The 18,949-nt window shown below is 33.9% G+C and overlaps 2 protein-coding genes across 2 annotated transcripts; both read right to left on the bottom strand.

Moving 5' to 3' along the window:
• Positions 1–1,705: 1,705 nt before the first annotated feature.
• Positions 1,706–13,086, bottom strand: LOC105341745 (ATP-binding cassette sub-family F member 2). Its single transcript, XM_034454014.2, has 14 exons — positions 12,961–13,086; positions 11,992–12,130; positions 10,843–11,052; positions 9,123–9,311; positions 8,298–8,565; positions 7,836–7,938; positions 7,176–7,271; positions 6,282–6,401; positions 5,897–5,986; positions 5,154–5,264; positions 4,479–4,541; positions 3,848–3,976; positions 2,657–2,860; positions 1,706–2,143 (listed from the first exon to the last, which is right to left on the bottom strand). The coding sequence occupies exons 2-14, from the start codon at positions 12,128–12,130 to the stop codon at positions 2,018–2,020; spliced, it is 1,848 nt and encodes a 615-aa protein (XP_034309905.2). The 5' UTR covers positions 12,961–13,086; the 3' UTR covers positions 1,706–2,017.
• A 3,673-nt stretch (positions 13,087–16,759) lies between these two features.
• On the bottom strand, positions 16,760–18,343 carry LOC105341746 (mitochondrial protein C2orf69 homolog). Its single transcript, XM_020072730.3, has 2 exons — positions 18,137–18,343; positions 16,760–17,477 (listed from the first exon to the last, which is right to left on the bottom strand). The coding sequence occupies exons 1-2, from the start codon at positions 18,296–18,298 to the stop codon at positions 16,767–16,769; spliced, it is 873 nt and encodes a 290-aa protein (XP_019928289.2). The 5' UTR covers positions 18,299–18,343; the 3' UTR covers positions 16,760–16,766.
• Positions 18,344–18,949: the final 606 nt, after the last annotated feature.

Raw genomic sequence — 18,949 nt, 5'->3', positions numbered from 1 at the left:
AATTAGTGCATTCCAACAAGTATTTGTTCAATCATTGTCTTTTAGAGTTGTTTTTTAATATATATTTTACACTGCACCTCTCGGAAAAAAATGTTGAAATAAATTATAAAAAGGAGACAATGGCAGAATGTTAAATTCAAGTCCCTCCCACAGAATATTTGGAATGTAAAGATGTAACTAGATACAATACGCTACTATAAAAAAGTTCCAACAATATATAGAAAAGGTTTCTCTTTAGTAATAGCCTCTCCTTCTTTCTTTTATGCTCCATGAAACTTCAACTTAAAATTCAAAAATATTATTTTTATTATTTTTACATATCATAGTTTTGATTTTATATGGATTCCAAATTTTTTATTCTAAAAAATCATTGAGAGAGAGAAAGAAAGAACTATGAATTTTAATCTGTCAAAAGACCAAGACCATGCAGATAATTAACTCAGGGAATTAAGTATAACAAAAGAACGGGGTTGTGCGTAGCAAAAGTATATCTTCCATAATTCATTGATTTTCCTGTTACTAAATTAAAGTTTATAAGTAAGTAAATGACTTATAATAATATTGAACTGTGTATCTTGTATGTTGGGTTGAAAACTACTTGTCTGATAGAACTTAGAAAGTAGTCCTTGATGGTTTTTCATCAACATTGGAAAGTACCAACTCTGGTGTCCCACAAGGATCAGTCTTAGGCCCCTTTTTATTCCTTTTGTACATTAATGACATATCAACACACTTGGAAAACCCAGTTAGATTATTTGCTGATGTCAAAATATCATTATCTACTATAATATACAAAGCAATATAATATCTGTTGTAATATTATTGTCAATATTGTATGACACTAAATCTTGAATATAACCTTGACCTTGTATATCGGAGAGGATTTATCTAGGCAATGCCTGCTATCTTACGTTTGTGATATATTGCATAATAAAATATTGTTTAAATTGAAAAAAAAATTAAAATGTTGCCTTTGGCCTAGGGCAACCTTTTCACCTACAGGTCAACCAATTAACATGTTGCCCTTGTACCCAGTCAATAACTGTAAACCACGATATTCGTTTCATCATTATACTTGTCAATTCAACATCATTTATATGTACGTCAAATGAAACACGAAATTTACTATAAATATTTAAAATAAAAACCAAAAACAAACAAAATAACAATAAAAAATTTCCTTGATTTTATTAATTTCTTTCAAATTCTTTGGAACATTTCATAAATATTCAAAATTACTGTTCTTTGTTTAACAAACCTGATCCATAAATTCATAATATTAAATAGCAGTTGAGATTTTTCACATGATTGTTGTAACAGTCAATCTTGCAATATACATCATTTCTCCAAAATATTCCTTAAAGAAAACAAGGAAAATAAAATGGAAATAAATATCATATTGTAACACAGACAAGTTTTAGAGGGGAAAATATGCTGACAATGTTTCTAACAAAAAAATGCAAATACATTAAATAAAAGTGTTCCGATGGTGTTTGAACTCCAATTTTTTTTTTCTTGAGAAGAATACTTGTAAAGGTGTGATCATGAAGAGTTCTTCACACCATTGCATCAAGTTCTCTCACATGTAAATATATTTTGCCATTTTGACTTTCTTGAATTTTAAGAGATTTTTAAAAGGCATAAAATGAAAATAATCAACCAGACTTTTCATACAAACACATTTTACAGTTGTTGTTCTTTTGACTTTTTTTTTTTTGCTTTTTTTTTAATTTCAAGAAATTGAACTTCTTGAAAGTTTCTGGTCAATCCACACACACTTGGTCAACCATACCTGTACACAATATATTGCATACACTCCCTTTTCAAAGTTTACAATCACACTTGTGCAATAATTGCCCTGCCAAATCTCATAACAGCAAAACTTCATAAATACATGCACCGATTGATTTAAAATAAGAAAATCAATTCATTTAACCAAAAAAAAAAAAATAATAAAAAAGGAGAGGTTGCTTTGCAATAACTTAGTGTTAAAAACAGAACTTAATTATCCACGTTGTCAACCGTCCCTCATTTTTGCGATCTGTTTGCGGACTTTCTTGGCAAGCGCCTCTTTGTATTCAAAGATATCACTCTCCCACTTTGTAACGGTCTGGTTCTCACAGATCCAGATTTCATCCACAACCTGTCCAAAGAAAAAATGAATAATGATTTAAGAGGTCTCTATGGTCATTGCTTATTTTAAGGCTATATTTACCTCCTTTTGACAAAGAGGTCTGTTAAAAAAAAAAAAAAGAAAGTTTAAAATTTTAAACTTTGTTAATTCGTTGACCATCCAGCATCTTAAACATTAATAAAAACAGTTCTGTAGAGCAACAGTGTAATGCATTATGTTTCCCCCATTCAAAAGAAACAATGTAACTTTATAAAAGACATTCATCTGTGGAGCTCAGTACAAACCAATAATGTTAAAAGACTAAATGAGAAACAAACAATATCCTTCATTTTTAAAAAAAACCTTTTCATCTAGAGAGCAAAGTAAGGTAAAACAAAAAATTGAAAGACAACAATAATTTTCCCGAGTTTCTGAAGACAAAAAACAGATGGACCAAAAAAAATCCAAGAGTTTATACACTGCATTGCATTGTTGTATAGGATCACTACCCCTAAGTAAATCTAGATTAGCTGAACCCAGTACCTGAGATATAAGCCTGAAGTCGTGACTGACAAGGACTAGTCCCCCATCAAAGTCGTTGATGGCGTCGGCGAGCGAATCAATCGTCTCGATGTCCAGATGGTTCGTGGGTTCGTCCAGTAACAACATGTGTGGGTTCTGCCAGGCCAACCACGCGAATATCACTCGACACCGCTGTCCATCTGACAAGTTCTTCATTGGACAAATCTAAAAAAAAAAAGAACAGGAGATATTTTGAAACACTATTACTGTAAAACATAATCAAAGTAAGAAAGACCTTAATTTTGAAAACAAAATTCTGACAAGCAACTGAAGTTTCAGTCTTCACGACAAAATTTTTTCAGCACATGCCCTTCGGGCATGTAGACCCATCATTTTAACCCAGCCCATTCAAATTTTTACATGCCCAACCCGTAATTGTTATATTTACCGGTACATGTACGTCTTGTACTCAGCAAACATTTATACAGTAGGTTAAACTAAACACTTCAATGATTACGATTGACGCTTATTTGACAAGTCGTACCAAGAATGTAGACTGCACAAAGCAAGTTATGCGAATAACTTTGGTACGATGGAAGAAATGGCAAGTAAACATATTGTACATTGACAGAAAATTTACACATGCCCTCCGGGCATGTAATTTGGCAATTTTTACATGCCCGCCTGCAAATTTACCAGGCCCCGGGCATCAGACTCCCGGGTTATTTCGAAGACTGAAGTTTGGGAAAAAATTTTATAGATTAAAGCCTGTATTCTGTTAAGAACAATAACTGTCAAATTCCCTTTGATACAAACCTGTTTCATCTTTTATAAAATAGACAATATAGGCTTAAAAAAAAAATTCACTCCTAAGGCACAATCCAAATTTTGTCAAATGCTACTGCACTGGTTAATTTCAATTTTACTTTTATATATTTTTTTTCAATTTTAAAAAAAGGAAAAATAAAACATTGAGATATTCTCCTCTTGCAATAAAAAAAAAATACCTGCCAGTTTTATAATCTTCAAAGTTATACATGTTATATCCCAAGAAAGATAAATTTTTTTTCTACCAACTTCTGCACAAAATTTTAACCAAATTTCATGCATTTCGATTACAATTCTCAGATCGCTCAAAGCAGAGATTTTTGAGCTTACTGAGGAAATTCCCAGTCACTATAAAGAGCAATTTTCAAACATTCAACAGCTCACCTGTTGCTGTCCGGAAAGTCCATAGCGACCAATGATCTTCCTCATCTCCTCCCGCTCCTTGATGGCCGGGAAACACTTCATCATCCAGTCCAGGGCTGTCATGTTCATGTCCAGATGTTCTTGTAAGTGCTACAAAGGGCATCAAAATGAAAGCTTATTACTACAGAAGGCATCACTGTGAAGCTTGTTACTTTTGTTTATAAGGTTGGAGTGTTAAGGTACTTCACTACACCTAGACTTATACTTTTTAAGACACTACCTCACAAGATGTAAACATTTTGTCAAACTGTTAATATCGTTCGATTGGGTTGTATAATGTCGTAGCTCAGTGGTTAAAGCATTGGGCTTCTGAACCGCAGATTATGAGTTTGAATCCGCCTGGAGCTTTTGTTCATGTTTACTGAATTAAATTTTCAAAAATGTAATTTTTCATCTAAAATTGCACACTTTTTTTGCCTATTGGACTGAAATAATTCTTATCCATTATGAAATCTATCTTAATCAAGTGATTTTCTGCTGATTTGAGAAAATTTTTCAAGGCGTAGTGAGCCACCTTTAGTACATTGTACATCTGGTTTGTATTGATTTGTTCTATATACATTATCTACTTTTATTCTAAATACATCCTTACCTGGTGATATCGCCCAATCTTCAGGTGAGAATGTCTTCTTATTAGACCATCTGTTGGTATCAACTACAAAATAAAAAAATTATATATCAACTGATTCAAAGAAAAGTTACTTATAAAGCCTACAAATGGTTTTCATCTAAAAAAAAATTATTAAATAAAAAAGCTTGATAATTTGTAGTAAAAAATGATAATAATATGCATATTCCATTTCTTAATTGCCAAGCAAGCCATTAACATTCCCTCGGATTCTACAGAGAATCTTTGATACTGAGACATGTTCTTTAACATTTGATTATCTGGAATTATTTTTTACACCATATTAAATTTTCTGTCTTTTATATAGACAAATTTAATGAGTCATTAAGTGTAAATATAATTATCAGTTATTCAATGAACTTCTTAGTGGATCCATGTAGAGCTACTTTATACATATGTAAAGAAGTCTGAGCTACTTATGCACAGATACAAACATTTATTTTTAATTTGATCTCAACCTATACATTTATTCCATCATATCCATTGTTTGTAAAATGCATGAATACCATCATGTAATTTCTTTTCATTTGATTTTATTTATAGAGTTTGAGGGACAAATAACATTTTAATGATGAAAAAATACTTTGAGGCTGAGGATTGGAGAATCTAAATGAGGGTATAGAGTACTAATGGACTGACCTCTCCTGCTATAAGTTTGAGTAGTGTAGACTTCCCTGCTCCATTGGGCCCTACCAATGCCACTCTAGTGTCCAAGTCCATTCCAAAGTCCAGATTTTTGTAGATCAGTGGCTGAAATTTAAACAATATAATGCTTCTTTAGTGATTCATTCAGGATATGAAGAAAGCAATATTGCATTAAATTTACATAGAGTCTAGATTCGAAATGACTTCAATTTTAATCAAGGTTTCGCCAGAATATTGTAGTTTCATCAATATACACTAAATACCAATTTCTGTGGTATTTGTGTTTAGTTGATAAATTCAATGTTCATGGTAGCACAATATCTGACAACATTTTGTGTTAATTGAACTTGTTGGCCATAAATTAACATACTATCCTTAAAACTGTCATTTTCACTTAAATCAAGGACAATGGAAGCCCACAAAAAGTCAATGTAAGCAAAGTACTGTAGAATCATTAGAATTCGCGGTGGCTCAATTTTCGTGGTTTTCATGGGTGGCCCTCCCCCATGAATAATTTACATCCTTGATGAAACAAATTTTGAAAGAGTAAGTTATCTTACTGAAACTGAAAATTGACACATCAACAAAATTACATCGCCATGAATAAGCACAAAATCCAAAATCAACGAAAATTACCCCCCCCCCCCCCCCCCCCCCCCCCCCCACAAATTTAAATGATTCGGATCCACAGTACTCTCTGACTTCTCAATTCGTCTAAAATTACTAAAAGCACATACCTTGGACTCATTGTACTGGAAGCTGACATGCTGAACCATGATGACAGGGGGAGGTAACTTGCCACAGTCGGGAAAGTAGAAGGTAAGCGTCTGCAAAGGGAGACAAAACAGTGTGAAACACACAGTGCGGCAGTAGAAGAATCTCAAATTGTTAGGGTGAAAATCCTAATACTGAACAGTAAAATGACATTTGCTAATATTTCAATTCTATTTGATAAGAATAGAAACAGTCACAGGTACTTAGTGTTATAATTACAGAATTCAAATCCTTTTTCCTTTCTACTTTTCTTTCCCTTATTTTGATTGATTTTAGAAACTCATGATTTTAGAAATCTCTATCTCTCTATATCTCTTTCTTTCTCTCTCTCTCTGAGAACAATCCTACCTTATCTCTTCCCACTCTCTCTGTCAGGCCCCCATCCACCATCTTCTTCAGTGTCTTTTCTTTACTCTGGGCCTGACGAGCTAACTTGGCACTACCGTGTCCAAAGCGAGCGATGTAGTTCTACGAAAAAACAGAGCATGAAGAATCAATGTGATCAAAGTATGTAATGTTTAACTCTCTATCACTAACATTTATATCACTTCTTACATTTAATCTGCATTTCTTTATTGCTAGGATCTATAACTCCTAGCATAGAGCTCAAGTACTGTCTTGACATTCTTTTATTGTCTAATTTGCTCATATCTTCAATTTATGAATTTGGAATCCAGTAAATCAAGCTAAGTAAATAATTTACAGGAGTAGAAATCTACATGAACCTAATCTCTTCACTTATCACTCATGAAAAAATAATAACCAAGTTTTACAGATGTGAAGGGTAGCTATTGTTAATTGAATCTATGTTTTCCTGATCGTTTTATTTCTGTTGGGTCAGTAAATAGAATTTCGCTTCAGGTGGTTTTGAACATCGTGTTGAGCTACAATCCTCTTAGAAGATCCAAGAGAAGAGCTCCAACACTAAAACTCGGCCTTTCATTTCATCATACCCAAACAGCTACAAATACTAAACTAAATTAGCCAAATTACTTCACATCTTCAATTCAAACCAAAAAAATTATCAGTCTCATTTCATAGATTCAAATTTTTTACTAGTAATATCGAGTATCCAATACTTTCACAGGGAAGAGAAATGTAGAGCTATAGATCTGCAGCTACCATAATATCATTGAGATATCTCCTAAACATCAGCCTTGTACCTTACCTTCATTTGTGATATCTGGTACAGCTACCATAATATCATTGAGATATCTCCTAAACATCAGCCTTGTACCTTACCTTCATATGTGATATCTGGTCCTGTTCCCATTTGTATCTCTTCATCTGATTTTCCTCCAACTCCATCCTGGTCTGCATGTATGCATCATAATTACCCTGTAAGACAATCACAATACTTGTTAAACATTGACAATACTTAAAAGAGATTGCTTTTTATCTAAGGCATTAATAAACTAGTGTGTGTAGAAGTGAAACTGAGAAAAACTTTACAAAGCAAGAAGTTATTAAACTCTTTTGGCCAAAACTTTACATGACACTGTAGATTTTCACCTTTTGACCTGAATAATTTGAAGGGTTTTACTCTCACCATCCGATGCATATGCAAATGACTTTAATACTGTAGATTCCTTATTTTACACGAGTACTTGATTTCGCGATTCAACCATTTTCCATAAAATCACGAGAACATTAAATCGTGAATGCCAAATTTTTATCACAGTTTCATGTAGTTTATATATGTTCGAAAAATAAAAGCGAGATTTTAAAAATTTGTGAAATGTAAATTTCGGGATTTTACGCGGATATTTATTCCTCGCGTTTTAATTAGGAATCTACTGTACAGTAGTAATGTCAGAATCAGTCGTGACACAATCTATCACCCTATAATTTTAAAGCAAAATGGGAATGTTGTCCATTGCCACAGCTGCGATTCTTACTTACTCCGTAATATTTCAGCTTCTTGTTGGCCATGTGGATGATATTTGTACACACTCCATTCATGAAATCCTGAGAGTGCGAGATCATTACTAATATCCTCTTGTATCTGAAACAGTCAGTAAAAAGTTGTTAAAAAAGTTAAGTTGTACTAAACCAATTGTTATACTATAATATTACATTATAATATAATCATTGCATCAGCATTGCATCAGCTCCAGTCATGTAATATTCTACATATTAATTATTAAGTAGAAAATGATACAATTTCCTGACAATCTATAATAAATCAAGGGAAAAGTAATTCTGACTCCAATTTTCAATTTGACATCATGTCAAAGAGGAGGTCAAGAGCTTGCTTAATGCCATTATTGGAGAGACTGTACGCATTCTATATATACTTCGTTAGACAAAATAATAGACAAAACAGGTTCTATACACGTTTTTATACACTTCAAACACACTAACGTTTTGAGTTCCTCCTCCAGCCACACGCAGGCATCAAGGTCAAGGTGATTGGTGGGCTCATCCAGCAGTAGGAGGGATGGTTTGATGTACAGGGCCCTGGCCAGGGATATCCTCATCCTCCACCCTCCAGAGAAGTGTTTGGAGGCCGTGTTTTGCATTTCTTTGGTGAATCCGAGACCGTGCAAGATGAAGCCTGCCCGAGCCTCTGCCTTATCGGCGTCCATGTCATCCAAACGCTCGTATATGTCCATCAAACGCTCCTGAGATTCTGAGAGAAAAAAGACACAAAAATTTCTGTAGATTCCTTATTTTACAACAGTACTTAATTCAAAGATTCAACCGTTTTGCATCAAATAGCAAGAATATAAAATCGTGAATGCCAAATTTTTAATTAGAGTTTAATTTAGTACATCTTTCAAAAAATAAAAGCGAGATTTTTAAATCTGCTACTTGAGATAAAACGGAATATTAATTTCTCACATTTAATTAGGACTCTTCAGTATTGTTTTAGTCTAAATAGTTAAGTAATACCATATAAACAAGAGGTGCTTTGACCTTTTGAGTATCTTCTGGTTAGATTTTCATTTTTTTTTTTAAATCATCTTTTATATAGTATGTGACAAAAGTTCAATAAATATAATTAGTACCATGTTTGTACAAAGCAAAATTGAATTTCACGTAGAGCAAATTCCTTCGGATTTGAAAAAGGCTGTGGATTTAGGGAAATTTGTCAACATTTAATTTTAATTGAAAAGAGAACCCTTGTTTTTGGTTCTCAATTAAAAGTTGACTTTTAATTTTGAACTTTTACCAAAAATATAATACCATGATCGTCTCTGGCAGCCAAAATCTCTGACTCCCTTTCCAGAATCATCTTCTCCTTGTCGACCTCGATCACACACTGGAGGGCCGTCTTATCACTGGGCTCTATCTCCCGCCGCAGGTGATAAATGTCTATGTGCTCAGGTATGGGAAGCTCCCTGCATTCCAGGGCACATAATAGTGAGGATTTACCTGTAAGTAAAGGAAACACCTGGTTTCATAATAAAACCACAAAACTCTAGTAATTTTAAGGTTTTTTAATCCTTGGTTCATTCAGTCATATAGAACTCTGCTTTGGTTATATATATGTAATGATTTTTTCAAAGTAAACAAAGTAAAATTAAAATGGACAAAAATGCATCATTTGTGTCATACAAAAACTAATCTACCGTAATGAAGATATAATTAAATTGTAATCCCTTTCAAAAGAATGTATTGTGTTGTTATTAATAATATGGAGCGGTTCCTTTTTTTATTATGTGTATGGTAATCAAATTTGTGAAACTTTATTCAATCACTGCTGCATGCAAATTTTGTAAGCATTGCAGCGAATTCGAAGCAAACATTTCCTTGCTAACAGTGTTTCTCTGTTGGGTCAGTAAATAGAATTTCGCTTCAGGTGGTTTTGAACATAGTGTTGAGCTACAATCCTCTCAGGGGACCCAAGAGAAGAGCTCCAACATTAAAACTCGGCCTTTCATTTCATCACACCCAAACAGAAGTAAACATGCATGTAATGAGGCATCTATATCTTTCTCTGTTAAAATGCTTTGACAAATATATACACTGAATCCAGAGTTATCATTTTTGATTCTGTTTTAGTTAATTGTGAAGTACATTTAAACAAATAATATTTTGCATTATTACCTATTCCATATCAATTGTGGATTAAATTGGTTACATTTGTTACTTAAATACAGTACCGATCAGACACGACCTAACACTAGAGTAAACCCCAACTAAACCCTGGCTGGGTTTACTTTTGGGGTTTACTTTGGGTTTACTTTTTGAAATTTTGGGTCCACTCAGGGTTTACTTTGAGTTTACTCAAGGTTTACTTTGGGTTTACTTGGAAATTGCTTTTTTGGTCAACTGTACACATGTGTGAAACAGACCCATAATTTATCTTACAATCCTACTGCCTGTAATTCCTGCACCTTGTGTATTCTGAATTCACAGTCAGCGTTTGTTTTAAGGGGTGTACTTCTGATCAGTTTACTCTCTGTGTCCACTCTGGGTTTACTTTGGGTTTACTCTGGGTTCACTCTAGTAAACCCTGGGTTTAGTTGGGGTTTACTTTCTGTTAGGTTGGGTCTGATCGATACTATATATATATACACTTCAATAATACAATATAAAAGGTGTCTTTTTTACTTCCTTTTGATAAATTACCATGATTAATAAATACACATCAAAATCTTAATTCCTACATTGAAACAAATCTTGGGATCAAATGAAACACAACTGCAACAAAAATATTAAAATCCACATTTTTATATTGTCTATTGCCAATAAATTGACTTTTAATCAAACATATCTACATGTACCACATCCAAAAAGGCCATATGGCAATTAATGCATCAAATAAGACCAATGAGTCTTCAGTGTCATATCATACAACAATAGTTGGAGTATTATTGGAACAGGGTTTACAACATCCATTACAACCATTGAGTTTGTAACATAATGGAACAGCATATATTTGAGTTTAATTGAAACCTACCGCATCCATTAAGACCAATGAGTCCATATCGTCGGCCCACGTTGAGCTCTATTTTGGTGTCCGTCAGGAGTTCCGCCCCATGGAAGGTCAAGGTCACATTGCCCAGCTGGACGTCACGACTGTCTGGGTGAGACAGGAGAACTCCCGTCACTGATCGGTACTGAGCCTTCACATCAATTTCTTCTAAGCCCTTGGCCAACTCAATCAATTCTGAAAAAGCAAATGAATAAAAAATATCATGTCAAAATCCCCACACATACATATACAATAGTATAAGGCCTTTAGTATGAATGATTACAATTGAGAAATATATGCCTTGGAAAAGGACTGCCAAAGCTAATGTTTGATCCCTATCTCTGTTTACACCATTTAGTTGGTGCAATTAGGCTGAAATAAAGGAACCTGACATGTTTTCAAACAAAAAAATATCATATCTTTTTAAAAATATGTACCATAATTTAATGTAAGGTGAAAACTTACATGTATCTCCAAAATAACTCCTCAAAAGCAATTGTACATACATGTATACTTTTAATTCATTGCATGAATACTGTTTCCCTTGATTGTAAATGATTCAACACAATACATCAACATGCATCAATAACAATTACAGAATAAGCCATCCCTACTACTCCTCCCTCCCCACACCCTTAAATTCAAATCAATGCCATCATTAAAATCCCCCTCCTTTCTCATAAATTTCAGGAAGATTGTGTAATTTGATGAAAAAAATAATGCAAACCAGATTGTGATTCAATCCCAGAATCCACGAATCACTAGTCAGGTGCCTACTGACTGCTCAAGCTATCTATAGCTAACGATCAAATCAGTCGGACCAGTCGGACCATGATTTTTGTATGCATATAAAGCATGTGTTAGACAATATTTACACCTATTCATATATGTTTTAAAAAATACAATCATAAATACTAAAGAAAATATATATATTTTGTACATTATATATATAATTATTTGATTTATCTATACTGCTGGATAGCACTACTGATCCAGGGGGCCCCAGGCACCCCAGGTGAAGTATATCTAGAGAGCCTCTGCGGAGGTATTATCTCGAATTTAAATGTACATTGTTTAATAAATATAAAAAAAAAAAATATATAAAAAAAAGTAATTTTTAAGTAAAACACTTACCATCGTCCTTCCCAGCTCCGTTACTGATTCCATTCTCAGTTTCTCCATTTTGTGGGGTGTCATCGGTCCTTTTCTTTCCTTTGTTTTTTGCGGCTTCTTTTTTCTTTTGTTCCCGCTTCTTCTTTGCGTCAGATGGCATCTAAGAAGAAAATAAAATCTAGGATGAAGTCGAACACCGACGAACAGAATGATTTTATTAAATTGGAACAGATTTGTTACACATGGTAAATCGTCCCTAAGCCTTGAAGATGCAGAGGGTCAGTGCTTGTATCAGGTTTCAGTAGCGCTATAAGCAGATGAAAGTTATTGGCTCCCCATCACAGGTTCAAGTGTAAGCCTGTGCCCAATTTCAGCTGGGTGGAGTCAATGAGACAACGTGCCTCATTAAAGGACAATGGCTTGTATAGAAAAAAAATTGTTTACCCACTGCAGGGTTTGAATCAGCGACCCTTAGATCACATGCCTGACACCTATGACCACTGAGCCATATGCTCCACTTTAAGATTGTGGAAGAGGAGTGGTATTAAGTGATTTTTATGAAGTATGAACCATTGAAAACTGACTTTTATATATTTGGCTTGTTGTCAACACAATTTTTTATTGTAAAATGAGTGAAGTGTCGATGGATTTGTTGTCAAAGCTTTACAACAAATGAAATACAGGTACTATTGAGAATAAGTACAGTATGATTCACCGCCCAGGTAAAATGTATAGCAAATTTGAGTTCGGAAAGAATTTCCCAAATTCTATGTGAAACATTTCCCAAAACTTATCATAAAACATAGTCCTGATAAAAACAATTCTTTGTTATCGAGATAGAACGATTCTTCTTGTTATGAATTTGTTTATCACAGCTACTGGATACCGGATTACAGGCGTAGAAGCTTAGAGGCGAAGATCGATGAATGAAATGGGGATTGTAGAGAAGTTCCATAACAACAAAATGTTAGAGGGGTCTCTCATACTCACCTTTGTTCTTTCTGTTAACCTTTCTTTGTCGAATATTGTTCAGGTCCCACAAATTTCATTCATTCAACGAGACCAGAATGACGGAAGCGGGAGAAACACATGTGGACTTGACGTCACTGACCATCGATTTCTTTGAAATTTGATTGGCAGAAATAAAATTTGTTGGAAATTGCTTATTGTGTGTACATGCTCCAAAACTTTTATTTTTATTTTTTATTGATCATAAATGGCATTATTATATCGTTTTAATTATCACTTAAAATGTAAATTTATGAACTTCCGGTAAAATTGCAAATCTGTACTTCTGCGCCCAAAAGTTTTACCCACGATAGTTACCACGAGCACCATAAAAAAAATTGGGTACCTCGGAGGCGAAAAGTTGTCTAGAAAATAAAGCATCGTTAAAAATTGAGGTACCTCGGAGGAAAAAAACCTTTTAAAGATATTTTCCTCCGAAGAACCCACGTTATTCATGTTATTTATCCTCCGAGATATACAATGCATTGGCGGATCCAGAAGGGGGGGGGGGGGGGTTCCGGGGGTCGGAACACCCCCCCCCTTTCTCTGGGACATATGAATTTTTTTGAAAACGTTTAGTGGCTATTTAAAGACAATTTCTCATTTATAATAGAAATACTGTTATTATCTCAAATAAATGTTTTTAAAATTGCTTATTTAAAGAATTTCGTACTGCGTCCCATATTTTTGTTCTTATGTGAAAAAACCCTATCGATTTTTTATCGAAATAAAGTACATTGTACTCCCCTTCAGCATCCGGTGTTTACTACACTGAGTAAACATATGGAAAATTAAAGAAAAAATACATAATATTAAGCAGTATCGCTAAAAACACAGATTTATAATAACATCCACAATGTATTTTCTACTCTATTTCTTTTTTTTCTAAATTATTTAGGTTCATACAGTTTTGAACTGACAAGCCATCGAGTAAAACGACGTTCAAGTATGAGTACACGCATTCGTTTTACTTTAAAAAGCCGCTTTCAAATTTATTGTTTAGTTAATTAACTTAAGTATTTATAATAGATGAGTTTTACTTCGTTTCAAAGGAAAAATACAAAGAAAATTACATGACCCGCTTACGCGGGTTATGCTATTTTTCTGGAATGCTAGCCACATGAAACATAAAAAAGCCTTTTTTGTTTTGTTTCCAAAAGTCGGAAAATCTGTTACAAAAATACCGTATAAAGGGTTTATATGTTAACCATTATGAAAATGCCCAACTTTTCAAAACTTTTCTGAATATGATCGCATCTGTACTAGTGCCGAATGATGTAGCGCACCCGGCCATTACAGAGGTCGCATCAAGTTCCCTGGGACGACAATTGCTTTTACCAATGTATTACACACGTACCATCTATTCAGCACATAAATTATCCCCATTTTTTTGTCATATCCTATCATTTAGACCTTTATTCAAGAAGGCAATCGGTAGAACTCAAAATCGATAAATAGTTCAGAATTTAAAAACATCAAAGACATAAAACAAATTACCAAAATATTCATTTTTAAAATAGTTTGTCGTAATTAGTTTGAGTTATTTTTTGCTTCTTAATGTTTCTTTTCAGTCAAGCATGGACGCACTTTCTCAATGTTCGAGACTTGGTTTTCTTGTGGCTAGATAGTATGCAAATCTTTCTTACCTAAACCAAAACGGCAAAACGCCCAATAATGCAGTGCACTCTGCTGTTGAAATAGATGTGAAATAGATGGTGATGAGATAAATGTTTATAAAATACAGTTGTATACGCACGGAAAACGTTCAAAAAGTCCTTGTTTATTGACAAATGATGAATTTTGCACATTTTGGTTTTCATCAAATGGAACCCCCCCCCCTTTTCCAAATTGCTGGATCCGCCTCTGCAATGTACCCACCATTTTTCCAAGTAAATTGATTTCTGATCCCAAACTCATGACTTGGAAAGATGGATATCCGATTTCTTAAGGTTTTTTTTTATTTGCACAGACACGAGCTTCTGTGTTTATTTCTTTTTAAGGCACATGGTAAAAAAGACCCACCCCCCTCCGATCTCAGTGGCAGATCCAGATGTGAGAGGGAAATGGCGCGGGGGGGGGGGGGTGTCTTTATAAATGGAAAAGTATATATATATTCCATCCGTCATTGTTAGGGGGTCGGGGCTCCTCCGGTTCATAAAGGTTCAAACTGGGATATAACTATTGTATAATTTTCATCATTTTAATTAAATTGTTTAAATATTATGTCTTTGTTTTGATATACGCGACTTTTTAATAAATATTCTTCATTAAAAATTCCTTTAAGTTGTTTCTATGTGCTAAATGTTTTAATTTTTTTTTCAAATCAACAAATACATACTTGTATGTTTATTAATAAAACATACGTAATTATATTTCTGAATATTGTTTTGTTTATTTCGTTCAAGAAATTAAAGTTTCTTTTATAAGGGGGGAAAAACAACCGTGAAAATATCTAGTTAATTACTTTGTTACACTTTATAACAATCTATACTTTAAAGAAAAGGATATCAATATTAAAAGCACATATATACAATGGAAAACCTAATTGATTGCATGTACAAACAATTAAGATTTACTATAAAAATAATCAGGTCTAAACACACTAAATCGATTAATACCGTAACATATAGAGAATAAAGAAAAAAAGAGCGAAAAACTGAAGTGGAACAGACCGACTGACGGACGCAGAGGAAAGCTATAGCTATATAGTGAAACCGATAGGGGACTGATAAATCATGCATATAAGCATAATTATGCATGATAAGTGGATTCGACACTCACAGATAATATAAGTGACATCAGTATTCACTAGCTGTGACCCCCTCCTTACCTCCTCACCACCTGTTTAGACTGCCTGCAAATGTTATCACGTGCATGCATGTATACATGTACCGTGAGTGTTCAGGCGAAAAATGATTTCCTGTTAGTTGTTTTGTTATTTACTTCGCACTATGGGTTTGTGTAAAGCCCTACTCATGGTATAAACTTGTGTACGTTTTACTGACACTTATAAAAATGTCATGGGAGGACGAGTCCCCAATATCACATTCCCCTTAATTCGCCATGAGTTTAACCAAAAATCAATATTGAACACTGTCAGATAGTTAAATCAGATTAAGCATTAAGCATGACACCCCACCCATCCCACATAGAACATGAGGTTCACGGTGAACTTAACGATATATTCCCCCTTCATGTTTTAGGGGCTAAATATATGCAAATATCCCATGGAAAAATTAAAATTAAATATTTAAATCAAATCTTGTTTTATTTATTAAATACTGATTTTTAAAAATCTGCAACTTTCTATTTTAGAATCATTAACAGCTACAGATGACTTAGGGCCATCGTCGGAAACCCACGGCAAGCCAAAACTGCATGGCCGTACGTGGGTTCATCTGAAGATATGATCTAGGACAGTATGGTAGGTACATATTTAACCGAGGGTTTTTAAAATGTTGAAGAATTAACATACGAATAAAATATAGTATCAGTGAGATTCGTATTGAACAAGATTGTCCATGCAGTCAAATAAATGCAATGAGAAAAATGCACCCATTGACCTTTAAATTTCTTAAGATCAATATTGATATGTACCATAAACATTTCTTTCCAATATTCGAATACATGTGCATGCATGTAATCTACTTTTTATCTGACAGTAAACAATTTATTTTTCACGTTTACAGATGTAACAGTTAAACTATCGGGGAAAATGACAAATCCCAAAGCAATTAAAAATAGGAGAAAATAATTAGATAAATAAATTAACAAGTGTTAGTTTAAATTCAAAACACTTTTAATAATTCAAAATGCCTTTCAATGCTTCCAGGTTCATCAAAGAAATGTCTGCCCTCCGTAACATTTCCGTTTAAATTTTTCAATTTTTCGATAAACTTTTTTTCTTCTTTTCCGATCCATTTCCTGAGAGAATCGCGCACTTGATATGGGGTCACATGAGCGTATATCTGAAGGCCTTTTTGTACCATTCCGGATAGAACTGTGTCATCAGTCAACCATGCATTTCTATCACCCACGTGACCACTATCTAACCAATAAACAGAGTTTAGTCTGCGTAAAAAGTCCTGAATATCAATATCGCTGATTTCCGAGGAAGAAAACATTTCGAACATCATTTGATTTAAAACTACACAACCTTTACTGAATCCCGCTAACGTAATTGTCGGACCATTGCCATCACGTGCTTTGGAATTGTCGGGCGTCATTTGACGATATGCGTTATTGTAGAGACGCACAAGATGCGTCAAACCGTCCACACTGTGTTCATTTCCTGGCACGTGGCCAATAAATGGAATACCGTCATCAGAAAAGTTTAAGAAATTTTTGTACACACTGAAGGAGTAAAAAATCATTTTGGAAGGTTTGATGACAAAGATAAGACTATCGGGGAAACGGCGCGCGAGGATGCGCGCAGTATTGTCTAGGTTGTATTCAATATAATCTTTGTTGAGGCTGGATTCCATGTTCTCTGGGTAAGTCTGAAAAAGAAGTAATATTTTAAATAAACTTACATGTAATTTATGATGCCATCGAAAGCAGAGAAAAACGCTAGACGCTTATTCATTTGTGTCTAATCTATTGCTATTTCCATTGCCGTTTTCAAAAACGGCATATTCATTCGTTAAGGGTTGTAGCAACGTTCCCAAGAATGCATGTATATTCATTTATATAAAGCGATTCATGATACGGACCCTATAATTATTCGATCTTTCAAAAACAATGATTTTTCCGGGAATATGAATGCGTAAATATAAACTAAGTACATGTATATATATATTCAAACATTTAAAAAATAAAATTATTTCTTTTTTATTCATTCCGGTATAAAGGTACCGACATTTGAGAAAAATACATTTAACTAACGGTTATATTCCACAGAAGCGGTTTATGAAAATATTTTTTGCAATGATTGCTGTCTTCGTATCTAGCACGATTCATCAAAGATAGCGTTCTACTTTTGGTTGGTTGAAACCTACAACTGTCCTACATATCGGGTAGAATGCACTTTACCGGTACGGTGAAGTGCAGTTGTCCCTACATATCTAGCACTCAAGGCAGATCAGTCTGAAAATAGTCTGCTTGTCTCATATATATTCAATAATCATACGAGGAAATTCGAACTGTGGGTGATACAAACTTGTATATCCCCTCCAAAAAATATCACATGTTGTTTCTCCTGTCTCGTGACTTCGGATGGACACACAATGACGTCATTTTGTTTTCCCTCCACCCCGACTATATTTGCCAGTCTCTTTACAGACAACTCTCCTCCCAAATATTTCGTCTTATCGCTTGCCATTTATGAAATCCACATGTCGACAATTTTCGAGCTGTACTGTAGATAAAACGAGGGTCTTGCTAATTCACGGAAATGAATGAAAGACCTGATTGATGGAGAACATATATTTTTTTTAATCATATGTCTATCAATTTTATCAAATTTATTTCTGTCTGTCTATGTATTTATTCCATTACTAATTTGATATAACAAATATTATCTAATTATTTGGCTTTAAGTGTTGTTGTTGATTTATCGGTACCTTCACATGTAAAGAGGAGAGGCCCATGGGCCACATCGCTCACCAGAACAACAAAAGGCATGATAAAATCAGCTTCATGGAGTCATGATACAAAATATCTGAACAATGTGGTATAATACACGTAGATCCTATGCGAAAAAATATGTTTCCCCCTGGATATTCTTATATTTATAATCAAGTTCCTTTTCTAACAGGATGATTTTATAGTCACATCACATTCAGCATCGCAGTTCTCAAAAAGACCCTTAACAATTGTTTATATACAGGGTATAAACCTACATCAAACTCGGAATAATTTTCCAGGGGCCAAAGTTTAAACAATTTTAAAGAATCAGCAAATTATAAAAATGCTTGCATATAAGTAAAAGCATATATAATAACATTTCAGTTTTTGTGAATGATTAAAATGT

The sequence above is a fragment of the Magallana gigas genome, chromosome 10 (assembly GCF_963853765.1).
Source record: "Magallana gigas chromosome 10, xbMagGiga1.1, whole genome shotgun sequence".
Taxonomy (NCBI): domain Eukaryota; kingdom Metazoa; phylum Mollusca; class Bivalvia; order Ostreida; family Ostreidae; genus Magallana; species Magallana gigas.
Note: the sequence above shows the minus strand (reverse complement) of the source record. Positions and strands in the feature narration are given on the sequence as shown.

Excerpts from the sequence above, each read along its gene's own strand:
- LOC105341745 (XM_034454014.2), bottom strand. The coding sequence starts at position 12,130 with ATGCCATCTGACGCAAAGAAGAAGCGGGAACAAAAGAAAAAAGAAGCC. Across the intron at positions 9,312-10,842 it reads CATTGGTCTTAATGGATGCG|GTAAATCCTCACTATTATGT; the intron begins GTAGGTTTCAAT and ends CTTTACTTACAG. Across the intron at positions 2,861-3,847 it reads GACTTTCCGGACAGCAACAG|ATTTGTCCAATGAAGAACTT; the intron begins GTGAGCTGTTGA and ends TTTTTTTTTTAG.
- LOC105341746 (XM_020072730.3), bottom strand. The coding sequence starts at position 18,298 with ATGGCAAGCGATAAGACGAAATATTTGGGAGGAGAGTTGTCTGTAAAG. Across the intron at positions 17,478-18,136 it reads TTTTTGGAGGGGATATACAA|ACTTACCCAGAGAACATGGA; the intron begins GTTTGTATCACC and ends CTTCTTTTTCAG.